At 58.7% G+C, this 16243-nt stretch overlaps 1 protein-coding gene across 1 annotated transcript; it reads right to left on the reverse strand.

The window, feature by feature from the left end:
• Positions 1-425: 425 nt before the first annotated feature.
• CCER2 (coiled-coil glutamate rich protein 2) lies at positions 426-14049 on the reverse strand. The gene is made up of 6 exons (XM_034792014.1): positions 13737-14049; positions 8026-8072; positions 5446-5539; positions 4955-5023; positions 3191-4029; positions 426-2418 (listed from the first exon to the last, which is right to left on the reverse strand). Exons 1-6 carry the CDS (start codon positions 13780-13782, stop codon positions 2335-2337), a joined length of 1179 nt encoding a protein of 392 aa, XP_034647905.1. The 5' UTR covers positions 13783-14049; the 3' UTR covers positions 426-2334.
• Positions 14050-16243: the final 2194 nt, after the last annotated feature.

Consider the following 16243-nt stretch of genomic DNA (forward strand, 5'->3'; position numbering starts at 1 on the left):
GCCCATTTTACAGATGCAGACACCGAGGCCCCGCAAGCTGCCAGGACTTGTCCCAGGTCACACAAGAAGCCTGTGGCCAAAGCAGAGCTTAGGTATCTCCATCACACAGTATCTGCGTAACTCACCATCCTCAACGTACTTATCCTGCCAACTTCCTGCTGAGGCGGGGGAAGGTTTGTATCTCCACGGTACTGCTGGGGAACCCGAGGCACGGGGCAGCCTGGCATACGGTCACACAGGGAGTTTGTGGGGAGAGCGGGGTCGTGAACCCACATCTCCAGCGGCTGTTTTAACCCTCGTTCTGCCACTGTCCCGCCTTGAAACTTTACGTGCCGCTCCCTCCCATTCGCATGATCGAAGCAGGCGCCTGTGAAAGCCCCGGCGTCGAAATTGACACGACACGAAGGAGGGCTGGCGGGTTGTAGTCTGGTTTTCACTGTGCTTTATTGTTCCACAGAGCTGGCTACACAAGGACGGGGATTTAAAAAAAAACCCAAACAAACCCCCCAAACCCCAACACCTGATAGACCAGGCCACCAAGCAACCACACAGCATCAGCAACTGCAAGAGACGCGCTCGCAGCCTATGGGGAGGGTGCCGGGGGAAGGGAGTCCTCCGGCTTGAAGGGGGGCGGGAGGGGAGAGAGAAATCAGCAAAAAAAACCAAGTGAAAAACCCGAGAGACCAGGATTGGGAGGGTGGGGGCCGCCGGAGGGGCCAGGTCCGAGGGATCTCGCTAGGGAACGTAACCACTGTTTTGTGTTACCCCTGCATGGGGAGTGTGTGTGTGTGTGTGTGTGTGTGTGAGAGAGAGAGAGAGAGAGAGAGAGAGACAGACCCCTGCAGCTAATACAATGGGCTTCTCTCTGCGTCCCCTGCCCAACATACGGGCCGCGTCCGTGTTTGTCGCCTTGCAGGGAGGATCAGGGGACGACTGCAGCCTGCCAAGCTCCCGCGGCAAAGGCCTGTACTTACGGGGTGGCAGGAGGTGGGTTCCTGCCGTGTGGGCTCTATTCTGCGGGGCCAGAGCAGATCCTTACAGACAATTCTGGGGTCGAACACGTCCTGTCTCCTCTCTGACGCCCCTAGAAGTCTCCAGGCTCTGAGGGCCGGACGGCTGGGGGGACGTTCGGGTCAGCCCAGCCTTCTTGCGTGCCAAGAGACAGTGATGAGCTGTGTGTGAGTGACCTCTGGGGCTGCAGGCCTTCCCTCGGTCACATCCCGGGCGAGGAGAGACTGGGTTCCTGTCTATAGCCCAGCAGGGATCACACCTCGCTCCCCTGGTCTGCAGGGGGAACTCAGCGGCCCCCTTCGGCGAGGCGCAAGCCGGGGTGGGATCCGGCGCCCGCACCTCCCCACTGGGCCGACGGGAGTGGGAAAGCCCAGGTGGGACAGACGCACAGAGCCCTGGGCCTTGACCTCATCAGCCAGGCCAGCCGGGGAAAGGTTAGCTGTACCTTCTCCAGCTGATCGACCCCCAGTGCAGGCGCCCTGCCCCTCGCTTTCCTGCGGCTGCCTCCCGCCATCTCCCCTCCACCTCCGGGCCTCCCGCCGGGCCCGATGGACGGAGCGCGTCCGGCTGCTGGTGAAAATGACCCCTTGGGAGGCAGGCAGGGCTGACCCCTGAGCCCAAAGCGACGTGAGGGGTTCAGGGAAGCTGAGGTTTCGAGGACCACGCAGAGCCCCCGGGTCCCACGAGGCTGAGTGTTAACAGTCAGAGTCTGACTTGCCCGGCGGGTGGGAGCCAGGCAGGTTCCCATCCTGGCACCGCAGGGTCCCCTCTTTCTATCCCTTCTTCGGTGCCGGGGGGGGGAGGTCAGCTTTAAACAACAGACCACAAGGGGAACCCTGGGTGGGGAGGGGGCAGAGAATAGCCACTGGCCACGCCCCTGATCTGCCCCCGACGGGTCCTGGGGGGCAGAAAGTAGCCACCCTTATCCCATACCAGTTGCGGGCAGTTCTCAGGGGGACATTCCCACCCACTTGATACCCCCAGAGCACCCCCAGAGCAGTGCCCCCCCATATCTCTCACCCTCCATTGCTCTGGGGGGACGTTTCCTGCATGGTGGGGGTAGAGAGGGTCGGTTGGCGGGTTGGTTATTTTCCTTGGCCTCGGGTCGCGCTGGGTCCCTGACGGAGGGGGGTGGGACAGGTAGAAAAGCACAAGCTCTGAGCCTTTGATAACAGTCCACAGCCGAGTGGGAGAGGAGAGGAGGGATATATACAAAGAAAGCACATGTGTGGGGGGGCCTGGGCAGGGGGTGACTCTTAAAGGGGCGGCCGCCCCTTTGTCCCCCTCCCACGGCTCCCCGCTCCCCTAAGGGGACTGGGGAGGTCACCCTCTCCGCAGCTCCCGCAGCTTCTCCGCCACCTTCTTCAGCGCGTGCTCGATCTCTTCCAGCTTCTCCAGCTCCTGTTCCTGGATGGACAGAAAGCACGAAGGGCCGTGAGGATGGGGGGGCCCCCCAGGGCTCATCCCTACCCCCCCCAGGCCACTACATCCAAGCCACCCACCAGGCCTCTGGTTTATCCGCCCCTGCCCGCCCCCCCCACCGGCCTTTGCACCTCTGGCTGCCCCGGTGCATTCTGGGATCCCCGCGGCACCTATCCCACAATGCCCAGCGCTGGGAGCGCAGGGGCGTTTGGGCCAATCCTCCACACGATCATGGGTAGGGGGAGGACGGAGCAAGGAGGCCCAGCTGACCCCCATGCGGTTGCAATGCCGCGGGCTGCCCCGTCTCCTCTCCGCCCAGCCGGCCCCGCAGCTGGGTGGGAAACCTCACAGGGTTCGGCATGAGGAGGAGACGGAGACCTTGGGACGGGGACAGCCCCACCGCAGAAGAGCCACTAGCCCTGGGTCAGAGCTCTGAGCTGGGAACCCAGAGTCTGGCCCTTGCTCAACTTGATTGGGAGCAGGGACTCGAACCTGGATCTGTCCCGCGCCAGCTGATGGCCTTAGCCACCGGGCTACTGCCGCTAGGGCGGGGCGCCCCCTGGTTCGGATCACAAATTCCCTCCTGGGCCCCTGACAAGACTTGGGTGGCAACTGGGGTGTTCAAGCGAAAGATTCTCAGCCTGCTCCTTTCTGCCTACGGAGGCCTGGACCCCCAGGGCTCCCCAAGGCTCTGGGAGCTGGGGGTACCCCCAAGATCACTACCCATGTAGCCCATGGAAAAGGGCTAAGAGCTGACCTTGTCCTCCTTGGCCTCCCTCTCTTCTTCCTCTTCCTCTTCCTCCTCCTCCTCCTCCTCTTCTTCCTCCTCCTCCTCCTGGTGGCCATGGTGCTTGCCCTTCAGGTGCCCCGCCTCATCCTCATGGTGCCTCTTCTTCAGCGGGTGGCCGGGCGGCCCGTGGCGGTGGCCGTGCCGCTCCTCCCCCTCCTTCCACAGCCGCCCGTCCCCGTGGAGGTGGCTCTGCGAGTCGGAGATTTTCACGCCCTTCTCCTCCGCCTCGAACTGGGCCGTCTCCTCGTCGCTGGCCTTCTCGGCCATCCGCTTGGCCGGGCCGCCCTTCCGCCGGGCCGGGCCTGACCGCTTTTCCTCTTCCTCCTCTTCCTCCTGCTCCTCCTCTTCCTCCTGCTCCCAGTCCTCTAGCCCCCCGTGGTGCCGGCCTCCATGGTGGTACGGCGGCTCCTCCTCCGAAGTGTCCTCTTGGCTGAAGTGCCTCTTGGCTGGCGGCCCCGTTTTCTTGCTGGCCCGGATCTCCCTCAGCTTCGGCGACGCCCGCCTCACCTCCTCGTGCCTCCTCTTCCTCTCCTCCTCCTCTTCCTCGCCCTCCAAGATCTCCTTGGCCTCCTCCTCCACCTGGGTGCTGTCCTCCCTGTGCGAGACCTTCTCCTCTTTCACCTTCTCCTCGATCTTCTCCATCTTCTCATACTCCTCCTTCCGGGCCTCGCCCTCCTTCTCCTCCACTGTCTCGGAGGCGGCCGAGCTCTGCTGGAGGGACTTGTCCCGCTTCCTCAGCTCGTCCCCCTCGGGGCCCTCCTCCGTCTCCTGCCAGGCGCTGTGGCTCGGGTGGTGGTGGGCGTTCTCTGGGGGCAAGGAGGAGAACAGTGAGCTGTTCCCACCCCGGGGCAGTCCTGACCCCGTTGGGGATGGGTGGATGCAGGCTGGGGGGCTCTGTTGGCACAGCGAGGCCCGTGTCCACAAACTGCCCTTGCACCCTGGTCCCCCATCGTCCGGGTGCCCCAGCCCTCTCCCATTCTCCAGACCCCTCTCCCTTGGCTTCTCTGCTCCGAGTGTCAGCTTTGGTGGCAAGTGGGATATTGCCCTGAATCCCATCCCCTGACTCCCTCCAGCCAGGTCCCCTCCACACGCACTAGGGTTGGATAAAATTGGCATCCCCTCTAGGGGGCGCCAGCTCCAATCTGGCCCCAGGGCAAGGGATTGGCTGGCTCAGGGGGGTGGAGAATGAGACATGGGGCTTGTCCCCTCTAGGGGGCGTCGGCTCCCATCCAGCCCCAGGGTGGGGACTGGTTGTCTCAAGGAAGCGGGGAGTGGGACACGGGGCCTTTCCCCTCTAGGGGGTGCCGGTTCTGATCCACCCCCAGGGTGGGGAAATTGGCTGGCCACGGGGAGCGGAGAATGGGACATGGGGCCTTTCCCCTTTAGGGGGTGCTGGCTAGCTCGGGGTGGGGGGGTATGGGACATGGGGCCTTTCCCCTTTAGGGGGCACCAGCTCTGATCTGGCCACAGGGTATGGGGACTGGGTGGCTCAGCAGGGCAGGAGCACGGGGCATTTCCCGTCTAGGGGGTGCTGGCTCTGATCTGATCCTAGGGTGGGGGGCTGGCTGACTCAGAGGGGGCAGAGAATGGGATATGGGGCCTTTCCCCTCTAGGGGCTGCCACCTACTTTCCAGACCCAGGTTGGCGACAGAGCCAGGAATAGGACCCAGGCGTCCTGACTCCTAGTGCGGTCTCTGTAATTCGTGCAGGGAGGGGGGCCAAGGCAGGTACCTTCATGGACCAACTCCTTTAGCTCCTTCAGCAGGTAGTGATGGTGCAACATGGCCAGGACCCGCTCGTCTGGAAGAGACAAGAGGTGAACCCCACTCGTGAGCTTGTGCCGAATTGGTGCCCACGGGCAAACGACCCGCCCAGGACGTGGGCTAGGAATGAGCAACAGCCAAGGGCGCTGGTATCACTGAACTGCCTTTCACCCCAAGGAACGTCTCGTGCAGAGACAGCTGGGAAAAACGGTCCCGAGTGAAAGGAAATTCGGGGGGAGGGGAGGGAGATCTCAAAGGGCTTTTCCCCACCCACCCCCACCAAGGCCCCAGGATGCTCCCAGGGTAGCCCCGAGGAATCGGAGAGCGATCAGGAGCTGCCCTCTAACTCCGTTCCATCACAGACGGGACTGAGTCCTTGCCGAGCTGTAGGGGGGTGTTTGGATCTCGAACCAGCTCCGCTTTCCCCAGGAGCCGACGGCCACATCCCCCGGCACGCACCTTCTTTCAGGATCGTCAAGCAGTCGCTGGCGACCGGAACCGGGCTGGCTTTGGACAGGGTGTCAGCCAGAACCTCCGTGATGCATTTGATGACCTGGCCAAGGGGGTGGTAAGAGTGAGTTTGGGTTTACAGTGACAATACCCCAAAGATTCCCACCCACCCCCCCGGGATTTCACCACCTCTCCCGTCTTCCGGGGCTGTCAGCTTCCGACCGCGCAGGGCCAGCGCCATCAGAAAACGGGAGTGCCATCGCACGGCTGCGATGAACGGGGGTCATATTTTTACGAGCCAGCGGCGTGCCTCAGTTTCCCTGCGGCATTCGTCCGGCCGCCCATTGAGTGCCACTGGGAACGAGGGGCCGGCAGAACCGTCCCCTGCTTCGTCTGAGCTGGAATCAGACAGCTAAACCAAGAACCGGCCTGAATCAGCACAGGTGAGCGGAGGAGCAGGAAGACAGATCCGATGGGTGAGACTTTGACCCAGCGATTTCCAGCACCGCTCTGCAGGGAAGCGGAGAATGGCTGCTGGAAAGAAAGGAAAGCCCAGACCCCGGGGATCCAGGACAGTGGGAAACGCTGATTTTTTTTTCTCCCGACAAGGCCAAAACCCAAAACCTTTTTTAGGAACTGACCATGGTGCATCATGGGAGATGTAGTCTGGTTCATGAGGAGAATGGGGGGTGGGAGGGGGACGAAAGCACACAACTCCCATGAGGCACTGCAGGGGCTCGGGTGGGCGTCGAACGGTCCGATTTCCCGGCGGGAAGAATGCCACCAAAATGGAGCATTTCGCTTGAGAGGAAATCCCATTTTCCCACAGGGAACCGGTTCGTTCTGAGTTTTCTCAGCAGCCCAAGTCCTTACAACGTTGGCGGGGGCTCCGTGGCGTCTTGTGCTGCCTCGCAAACAAAGCGCCAACATAATCAGCGTCGTTAATAAATAATAATCCCTAGCGCAGGGGTTCTCGACCGGTTTCTTCCCGAGGCCCCCGCGACACGCAATAAAAACTCCACGGCCCAGCTGGGTCTGCATATAAAAGCCAGGGCGGCGTTAGGGGGTAGGAAGTGGGGCAGTCGCTCAGGCCCCACATCACAGGGGGCACCACAAAGCTAAGCTGCTCAGACTTCAGCTTCAGCCCCAGGCGGTGGGGCTCGGGGTCCTGGGCTGCAGTCCCTTGTGGAGGGGCTTCGGCTTTCTGCTCTGGGCCCTGGAGAGTCTAATGCCCGCCATGCTTGGCGCCCCCTTAAAACTGCTCACCGTTCCCCAGGCCCTTGGTTGAGAACCACTGCCCTAGCGCTTGTCATGGGCAGATCGCAAAGGCCTTTCCAAAGGAGGGCAGCCTCATTACTGCTATTTTACAGCGGGGAAACTGAGGCACGCGGCTGGATCACGACTTCCCCAGCAAGTTGAACCAGGAAGAGAACCCGAATCTGCCGAGTCCTGTTCCAATGTGCCACCCACTAGCTCACACTGCCTCCCACGTGCTTATAGACGCCCATATGCGCCTGAGAACACTCAGTGGCACAGAGGAGAAGAAAGAGGAAGATGATGGGGGAGAACTGTTGTTAATTATTTGTGTTAGCGGAGCATCTACCGACCTCAGCCAAAATCAGGTCCCCATCACGCCAGGCGCTGCACAATCGCCCAGGGGAAAGACAGCTCCTCCCCCTAACGGCGTCCAGGTGCGTTGCCAACTCTTGAGAATTTAGTGGGACTCTTGAGATATTTGCTGATTTCTCGCTAGCTCCAGATTCTGGAATCACGTGAATTCCTCAGAATCTCATGGAATCATAGACACGTCGGGATGGAAGGGACCGTGAGAGGTCATCGCATCCAGCCCCCTGCGCTGAGTCCGGACAAAGCAAATTTAGACCATCCCTGACCAGGGTTTGTCCAGCCTGTTCTTAAAAACCTCCAGTGACGGGGATTTCACATCCGCCCTTGGGAGCCTGTTCCGGAGCTTCACTCCCCGGAGAGTTAGAAAGTTTGTCCTGATATCTCACCTCAATCTCCCTGCTGAAGATTAAGCCCATTGCTTCTTGTCCTACCTCCAGCGGCCATGGAGAAAAATGGATCCTTGTCTCCTTGTTAACAGCCCTTAATCTATTGGAAGACTTATCAGGTCCCCGCTCAGCCTTCTTGTGTCAAGACTAAACATGCCCACGTGTTTTTTTCCTAGGCCAGTTTTCAGGAAATAAAAAACCCGCATGCTTGTAGGGAAAAGCCTTGAACATGTGAATCTTGCAAGGTTCAAACAGCAAAAGGTAAATCAAAGGAGCTGAAAGTTTAGTTTAAAAAAATCTCATGATTTTTAAGACAAATCTCGTGAGTTTTGAATGTTTGAGGTTGGCAACAGCACAAAGAGACAAGCCAGACACATGCAGAAAGAGAGAGGCCCCACATCTCTGTGGCAGAGCTGGGGAAAGAACCCAGGTGTCCTGACTCCCAGCTCTCTCTATTGGACTGTTCCTGAAGCAGGGACCCCAATTTAAGCCCGTCAGGCATCTCGTTCATTTCAGTGGAAATGTTTGGTTTGGTCTATTTTCTTTTTGTTTCTTCCTGTATTTTTTCTTTTCTTACCTTTTCGTCTTCCTCCGAGAGCTGGGTGGACAATGGCAGCGAATCGGCTGCAAAATAAAAGAGAGGAGGCAGGATATTATGACATGCTTTCATTAGCCAGCAATGCAATCACTAGAATACAGGCGCTCTACCGCTTCTAGGGTGTTTTCATCATTAGGGGTATTGCCGTAACCCATTAGAGGCTCCAGTTGAAACCGGGGCTGCACTGTGAGAGGTGCTGCACAGATACATAGTAAGAGACAGTCCCTGCCCCCAAACTCTTATGATCTAAATAGGCAACTCAAAGAAAGGGAAACTGAGGCACGCTGATTTAAAAAAAGAAATAATTTATCCAAGATCAGACAGGCACTCTCTGAGAGAGGATTGTAGCCTAGTAGATTAGAGTAGAGGGTGGAAAACTGGAAGTCAGGACTCCTGGGTTCTAAGCCCAACTCTGGGAGGGGGAGGGGTTAGAACCGTGGGGCAAAGGAATCAGGATGCCTGAGTTCTATTCCCAGCCCTACCACAGACTTGGCTGGGTGACCTTTGTATGCCCTGCTCTGTGCCTCAGTTTCCCCACCTGTAAAAATTGGGATGCAAGTTCTAACCCACAGAAGCTTTGAGATCGGTGCATGAAAAGTGCTGCATATAAATAAAGCGTACAATCATATCACCTATTACAGGTACTCGGGTAGTGCCTAGAGGCCCTGACTGAGGCCAGGGCCCTGTTGTGCGAGGCACTGCACAGACACAGAGAGTGAGAAGAAAGAGCTCACAGGCTATATCGACAACAAGCGGGAGGGGAAACCGAGGCACGGCTGCAGGTTTTAACTCTGAGCAAAGCCTGTAGGGGAATCTGGGGTTGAACTCCAGTTGCTGCGTCTTCACTCCTATTCTAACCCGAGTTAGTAACACCCCTTTGGTTGCAGTGTGGACATACCCAGAGAAGGCCTCGCCCCGAGGTCACCCGCACTCCCGCTAGTGCAGCCTCCCTCGCGGGGTCATTCATTGCAGCCTCACAACTGCCAGGAATCCAGGAAGCCAGGCTCAGACTAAGTCAGATGACGATAGAGGTGGAAAAAAACCCCATTCCCTGCCCGTCTACCTACCCCTCACTTAGCACCCGCTGTGACGTACGCAGTGGAGCTGCCTTCCCGATGCTAACCACCCTCCAGGCACCAATTATTTTCCCTTCCCTTTTATTTTTTGGCTCCCTGAAACAGCTGCGCCTCATGCAGTTTTAATGCACCGGGCTCTGCTCCCGCAGTGGAGAGAAAAGCGATCTGCGTGATCGCTGCCATCATTAGAATGAGGTCCCCGCAGGGGCTGCTGGCAGAACAGCAAGGTCTCGGGCAAAAGAAACCACTGGGCTTTTGTTTCTGAGCGAAGAGTAAAGCAATCCGAGTGACTGAAGGCCGGTGGGTTTACAGGCAGACAGATGTGTTGCTCTTGAAACAATGAGCATTGGTGAGGCCTCATCTGGAGTATTGTGTCCAGTTTTGGGCCCCACACTACAAGAAGGATGTGGAAAAATTGGAAAGAGTCCAGCGGAGGGCAACGAAAATGACCAGGGGGCTGGAGCACATGACTTATGAGGAGAGGCTGAGGGAATTGGGATTGTTTAGTCTCCAGAAGAGAAGAACGAGGGGGGATTTGATAGCAGCCTTCAACTACCTGAAGGGGGGTTCCAAAGAGGATGGATCTAGACTGTTCTCAGTGGTGGCAGATGACAGAACAAGGAGTAATGGTCTCAAGTTGCAGTGGGGGAGGTCTAGGTTGGATATTAGGAAACACTATTTCACTAGGAGGGTGGTGAAGCACTGGAATGGGTTCCCTAGGGAGGTGGTGGAATCTCCTTCCTTGGAGGTTTTTAAGGCCCGGCTTGACAGAGCCCTGGCTGGGATGATTTAGTTGGGAATTGGTCCTGCTTTGAGCAGGGAGTTGGACTAGATGACCTCTTGAGGTCCCTTCCAACCCTGATATTCTATGATTCTATGAGGGGGAAATAGAGGGGTTGGGGGGAGGAGAAAGAAAGACTACAGACCTCTCACTGATGGCACATCCATGGGACTCAAACCCTCTTCCTTGTTAAAAGCACAGGACTCTATCGCTTGAGTGAAACGAGTAGCCCCATCAGCTGCTAGCAGCAGTAGGCTGTTATCCTCATATGTGAGCCAGCCACTAGAGGGGGCTGCATAACACACAGGAACGTCCTCGTGGAGTCAGCGTTCTGGAATAGCAAAAGCGCCCCCTTGTGGCCAAAGGAGGCTAACGCTGGTGGCGTCCCAAGGCCTCCGAGGAGGAGGCTGAAGGGGAGATGAAGCCGCCCGGCTTTGCACAGGCCCCGGCGTGCCAGGCTCGCCGTGCGCCCTTCCTCGAACACTCTGCCGCTGCCAACGCCCCAGAATTCGTGCCATGCAGCTCGCAAATCCGGGCACCTCAGGGCCTGATGCAAAACCCAGTGGAAAGATTTCCCCCCATGGACCCCCGACGCTTGATGGCTCTTCAGAGTGGATCCAATGGGGCCTTCTCTGGCGGGGGCAGAGCAGGTGGTGAAGGGCTGTGCAGGGGGGGGCTGCATGCCCCAGCAGCAGGTGCCCACCTATTCTTAGCTGTTCTTAGCATGGGGCATATCCCTCAGCTGTTCCGAGAGGGCCGGCTGCCCCGGCAGGGACCCAGCACCCGCGGGGGCTGGAAAGGGCCAAGCAGGGGGTAGGGGCTGACCCCAACATGGAGGGGAGCGGGATCTAGTGGTTAGAGCAGGGGGGGCTGGGAGCCAGGACTCCTGGGTTCTATCCCCAGCTCTGGGAGGGGAGCAGGATCTAGTGGTTAGAGCAGGGGGGGCTGGGAGCCAGGACCCCTGGGTTCTATCCCCAGCTCTGGGAGGGGAGCGGGATCTAGTGGTTAGAACAGGGAGGGCTGGGAGCCAGGACTCCTGGGTTCTGTCCCCAGCTCTGGGAAGGGAGCGGGGTCTAGTGGTTAGAACATGGGGGGCCCGGGCTGGCAGTCAAGACTCCTGGGTTCTATTTTCAGCTCTGCCATTGACTTGCAGTTCGACCTGGGCGAAGTCATTTCCCCTCCATGGGGGGTGAATGATTCTGACACACCCCCCCAGCTAGGGGAGCGCCCTGGCAGAAAGGAGCTGTTGAAAATGCTGGGTGTCCTCCAGCCACTGCTCTCCTGCTCTAGCTGCCCCAGGCTGAGAACTTGGGGGGGCACCCCACCCTCTCCTCCTTATATAGGCCCCCTGTAATAGCTGGGCCCCTCAGAACCCCCCCCCCCACGGTGCTGACTGAGCTCACACCTGAATCGCTCCAATTCCTGTACCCAGCGCCGGCGTGGAGTCCCCAGATCCGTTTCCATGGAGCGACCAACTAACCCCAGCCCTGAATGGGGCGTGGGGCTGCCCCTGTTCACACAGCGGCTGGGACAAAGAGTCTCCCTCGTAGGCGTCCTCCTCCCTAGCGTCTGCTGCTCCTCGGCCCCCAGGTGCTGCACAGACCCCCCCCACACACACACACACCCCAGAGAGCGGGGCCTTCCTTGTGCTGAATGTAGCCCGGATCCCGCCCGAGATCAGGGCCCCCCGTTGTGCCAGGCACTGCCCGGAGCCTGACCGAGAGCAGAGCCCCCAGCCATGCCTGGCCAGGCAGGGACACGGAGCGAGACACGGGGTCCCTGCCCTGAGGAGCTTGCCATCTAAATAGACACAAAGGGAAACTGAGGCACTGAGCAGGCAGGTGACGGGCTCAAGGTCCTGGAGCAAAGCCAGCCCAGAACCCCGTTCCCCTGACTCGCAGGCCGGTGTCCCGCCTGGCTTTGGTCAAAGCTCTGGTTCGATAACCAAATGCCGGCCGGGTAGCACGTTCCCGCCGGGGGGCCAAGCGGCTCTGTGTTTGGGATCTTCCTGCGACTGCCAGCCAGACGCAAAGGGTAGCTCGTGCCATCCCGGCCCCTCTGCCTAGACCTGAGTCCAATTCCTGCCAGGAGTTGTATCTGAAACCCTTCTCTGCGGATAATTTCACCCAGCACTGAGATGCAGCCGCCTCTGGGCTGGAGCACAGCAGCGGTTTCTATAGGAATCATTTCACCCATTACTATAATGCAGCCACCTCTGGGCTGGAGCACAGCAGCTGTTTCCACAGGCATCCCTCACCCACTCCTGAAAAGCAGCCAAAGAGCAAAGACTAGTAATAATGTAACTAAGTCTGACCAGGCCCCTCCTATCTAACAGGTCTGCTCCTTCCCCAGCACGTGCACTGACAGTTCACCCCCCCAGGGGGCCGTGCTATCCGCCCTCCGCCCCCGGGGTTGTCCCCTGTCCACACACACAGGCCAAGTGACGGCCGGCAGAAGGGGCGCTGTTGCTCGGGAACTTAGAGGCTGCAGCGAGGGATTTATATAATGAGATTATGTAATGCCGGAGGAAGCACACCAGGACGGAGAAAGCGAGGGGCTGGGATCTGGCTGGAGGAAGCCTTGGCCCTCCTCGCTCCGAAACCGGGCCTTTGCTCCTGAAAGCTTGGGCCGGATTCTGGGGTAAATCAGCCGCCGCCGGGGTGATGCCGGCAGGAGAACAGAATGAAGCCCCCTTGGCTTTGTAATGACCGTGACCTGCTGGGAGCCGGCTGGGAAAGCCTGAGTGGGGGTGCGAAGTGAAGTCTGCCCAGCAGAAACGGATGGGAACCAGCGCCACGCCGCGTGGGGAAGTTCCTTGGCCCTGCACGCAGATCGAGCGCCACAGACACCTACCCGCCTGCACACACGTGTACGCACGCACACGCGTGTGCAGATCGCCCCCCAGACCTTCACGCACGCGGCCCCGGACACACCGATCTGGGGGTGCGGGGACAGTGGGGGTGCTGAGAGCCATTGAACCAAACTGTAAACCCGGCATATGATGGAAACCACGTCAAGCCAGGGGGAGCTCAGATATTCCTCTGCCAGCTGACGGGGGCGGGATGCTGTCTAGGGTGCTGAAAATCCTTCCACCCCCTCTGCACCCGGGGCTTGGCGCACACCGGCTGCTGCCCAGACGGACTTTCATTTGGTGCCATCCAGCGTAAAAGAGACTTCGTCCCATCTCAAGCCGAGCACCTCCTGCAGAATATCCCCGGCTGAAGACTAAAGCCAGGCTGCCGGTGAGTGCGCGGGTGTGTTTTTGTCAATGCAGCAAGTTCCCCAGATGGCACAGAACATGGCTTTCCGGCAGATCCACCCCGCGGGCTGCGTTTTCCCAGGGAGCAAGCCATCGCCACCTTCCCACGCCAGCCCCGTTTTAAAGAGAAATTGGCCACCCGCTGGCCCAGCCCAGGCGGCATCGTCCCCAGAAGGCAGGAGAATGGGAAAGCAGGACGGACCCAGGGTTGCGAGTTCAATCCTTGAGGGGGCCATTTAGGGAACTGGGGTTAAAAACCTGTCTGGGGATTGGTCCTGCTTTGAGCAGGGAGTTGGACTAGATGATCTCCGGAGGTCCCTTCCAACCCTGATAGTCTATGATTCAAGCCAGAAAGCGCAGCGGAAACTGACAATGATCAAAGACCGCAGGGCATGGAAGAGGCACTTGGGGGCAGATTTACAAAGGTATTTGTGCACCTAAGATGCAACGTTGGGCACCGAAGGGGATTTTCAAAAGCACCTAAGCAGACCAGGAGCCTAACTCCCCTAGGCACTTCTGAAAACCCGCCTCGCTGTGTCTAGCCCCGTCTGGGCCTCGCTTTGCCCGCTCTTACCGTGCCAGCAGGACAGGAGCAAGACGCAGAGGCCGACGGCCAGCATGGTGCGCGGGCGGCGAGTCCCGTACAGCTGCCCAAATTCTGCTGCCGACGACGGGCGTGAAGCAAAGGCAGGCGGGCTGGGAGCTCACGGGCAGCAGACGCGGGCTGGAACGGGCCGGGGAGGCAGCCGCAGAACGGCCGGTGAGCCAAGGCCAGCCAACGTGCCCGAATCCCCACAGGTGCAGCCGTCGCGCGTGTGTGAGCAGCGCTGTCTCTGCATCTGAGGACAGGCAGCGGGATTTTAAATAGGAGGCAGGCTGCAAAGGAAGTGATGTCAGCTCCGGGGGGGGGGAACCCCCCCTTCTCCAGATCTCCCCCTCCCTTCCCCTCTTCACACTGGATTTATTCCAAGCCACCCCGGTGCCTAGCCAACCCTGGCCAGCAAACAATCGAGCTTGCCTCCTTCCTAGCACAAACTGGTCATTGGGTTTAAGGCCTGGGTTACCAAGGTAGCTAAAAGGTCTGGGCGGGCCAGATTCTGACCCGACTCTGGTGTAAATCCGGAGTGACTTTGTGGAAGGTAACGGAATGTACACCCATCCCTGTTTGATCCGAATCTATGTCCACACCCGGAGCTCTCAACCTTTCCAGACCCCTTTCAGGACGCTGATTTGTCTTGCACTGAAAAACGACTTGTGTGCCAAATCCGACAGAAAAATACCAAAATGTCCCAGCCACACTGTTACTGACAAGGGGCTTCCGGGCTCCTGGTCACCATCTCATTATAAAAGAAATCAACTGGAATATAAATCGTGAACTGACATTTTAGTGTCTCGGATCTAGAGCCGTATAAACAAGTCACCGCGTGAAATCTTGGTTTGTACTGACTTTGCTAGAGCTGTTTAGGTAGCCTGTAGTAAAGCCAGGCAAATCTCTCGAGGAGTCGATTTCCACTACGTACGGCTGACGAAGTGGGGATTCACCCACGAAAGCTCACGCTCCAATACGTCTGTTAGTCTAGAAGGTGCCACAGGACTCTGTCCCTTTTTACAGATCCAGACCAACACGGTTCCCCTCTGACAGATGAGTCGATGTACTCCCTGGAAGACCTCTGGGCACCCGAGGGGTATGGGTGTCGGACCCGATCTCGCGGACAGTTTCCAAGCCAGCGCTCGACCGTCCACCCTCCATTGTAAACCCGGCTTTACAACTGCTGGATCCGGGCCCGCCCTGCGCCACGCAGCCCGTCTGACCCGGGTCTGCGGCTTGAGCTGCGTCCACACTGCAAAATAACAGGGCCTGGACCCGAGTCGCCACAGGACTCGGGCTCTAGAAGAGTCCCAGGAGCTGGGTCCTGTGTGTTGCTGACTGGAGTCAGACTGATTTGTGTGTGGACAGAAGCGGGTGCGAGACTTCATTAACTAAGCAAAGTGCCATGATAGTCACGCCAGTCAGAGTAGCCCCCGCTTCCCCAGCAGCTCCGGGGGAAGGCGCGCCCCAGCTCGGGGGAAACTCACGCAAGCATAAGCGATGACAGATAGAAGACACTTCCTTGCTTGGCTCCTCTCGGGAAATGTGAGCCAGCCGCGCCCAGGACACCTGGGGCTTGAAAAATGCATCGTTCACTTGAATTAAATGAATTGATCATTTTGATCACGCTGCTGGCCCTTTAAATCAGCGCTTCCCTTCGAAAACTTGACTCCAGCTCATCTTTTTTTAATGTCGTTCCTATAACAACCCTCTTATTTTTGATTCCGAAGCTGGGGCCAGACCTCCCCCTCCCCCGGCGTGAATCGGCGTCACTCCGTTGCAGCCAGTGGGGCCAGATCTGCAGCCGGTGTAAACCGGTGTCACTCCGTTGCCCTGATTCACAGCAGCGGTGATTTACCGCTCCAGGTCAGTTTCAGTCTGAAGTCAGTTAAGGTGATTCTCAGCTACCTGCCTGCTCCCGCTGCTCTCCGGCACCCAGGGGGGTGGAATGGCGCAGGGCTTCGCTACGGCGAGCAAAGGAGTCAGGCGGACGCCAGGACGCGGGCCGGCACCACGCAATGGTCCTGGCCATTGATCCGGAGTGACTCCGTACTAAAGTACATTACAATCAGCATCATAGGTTCTAAGGCTGCCTGGATAAGGATCATTCCCCCAGCATCACAATGCAGCCACCTCTGGGTGGAAATGTGGCAGCTGCTCCTATGGCGAGCGTTCACCCAGGTGCAGCTGGCTCTGGGGGGCAGCTACTGAATAACTCACAGCAACGCTATGCAACTGCTTTCATCCAGGGCCTGATTAGCGCCACGTCTAATTGAATTGGTGGGAGAAATTGAGGCCCACGATGACGTCCACCACCGTGGGAAGTGCTGCGGGAGATGCAGTAGGGTGAGCCACAGGCAGTCACCGCTGACCCCAGTGGGGCACTAGGGGGCGCTCTCCCCTCACAGTCACCACTGACCCCAGAGGGGCACTAGGGGGCGCTCTCCCCTCGCAGTCACCACTGACCCCAGAGGGGCACTAGGGGGCGCTCT

The sequence above is a fragment of the Trachemys scripta genome, chromosome 16 (genome assembly GCF_013100865.1).
Source record: "Trachemys scripta elegans isolate TJP31775 chromosome 16, CAS_Tse_1.0, whole genome shotgun sequence".
NCBI lineage: Eukaryota > Metazoa > Chordata > Testudines > Emydidae > Trachemys > Trachemys scripta.

Excerpts from the sequence above, each read along its gene's own strand:
- CCER2 (XM_034792014.1), bottom strand. The coding sequence starts at position 13,782 with ATGCTGGCCGTCGGCCTCTGCGTCTTGCTCCTGTCCTGCTGGCACG. Across the intron at positions 5,540-8,025 it reads TCTCGGAGGAAGACGAAAAG|GTCATCAAATGCATCACGGA; the intron begins GTAAGAAAAGAA and ends CCCCTTGGCCAG. Across the intron at positions 2,419-3,190 it reads GGGAGGCCAAGGAGGACAAG|GAACAGGAGCTGGAGAAGCT; the intron begins GTCAGCTCTTAG and ends CTGTCCATCCAG.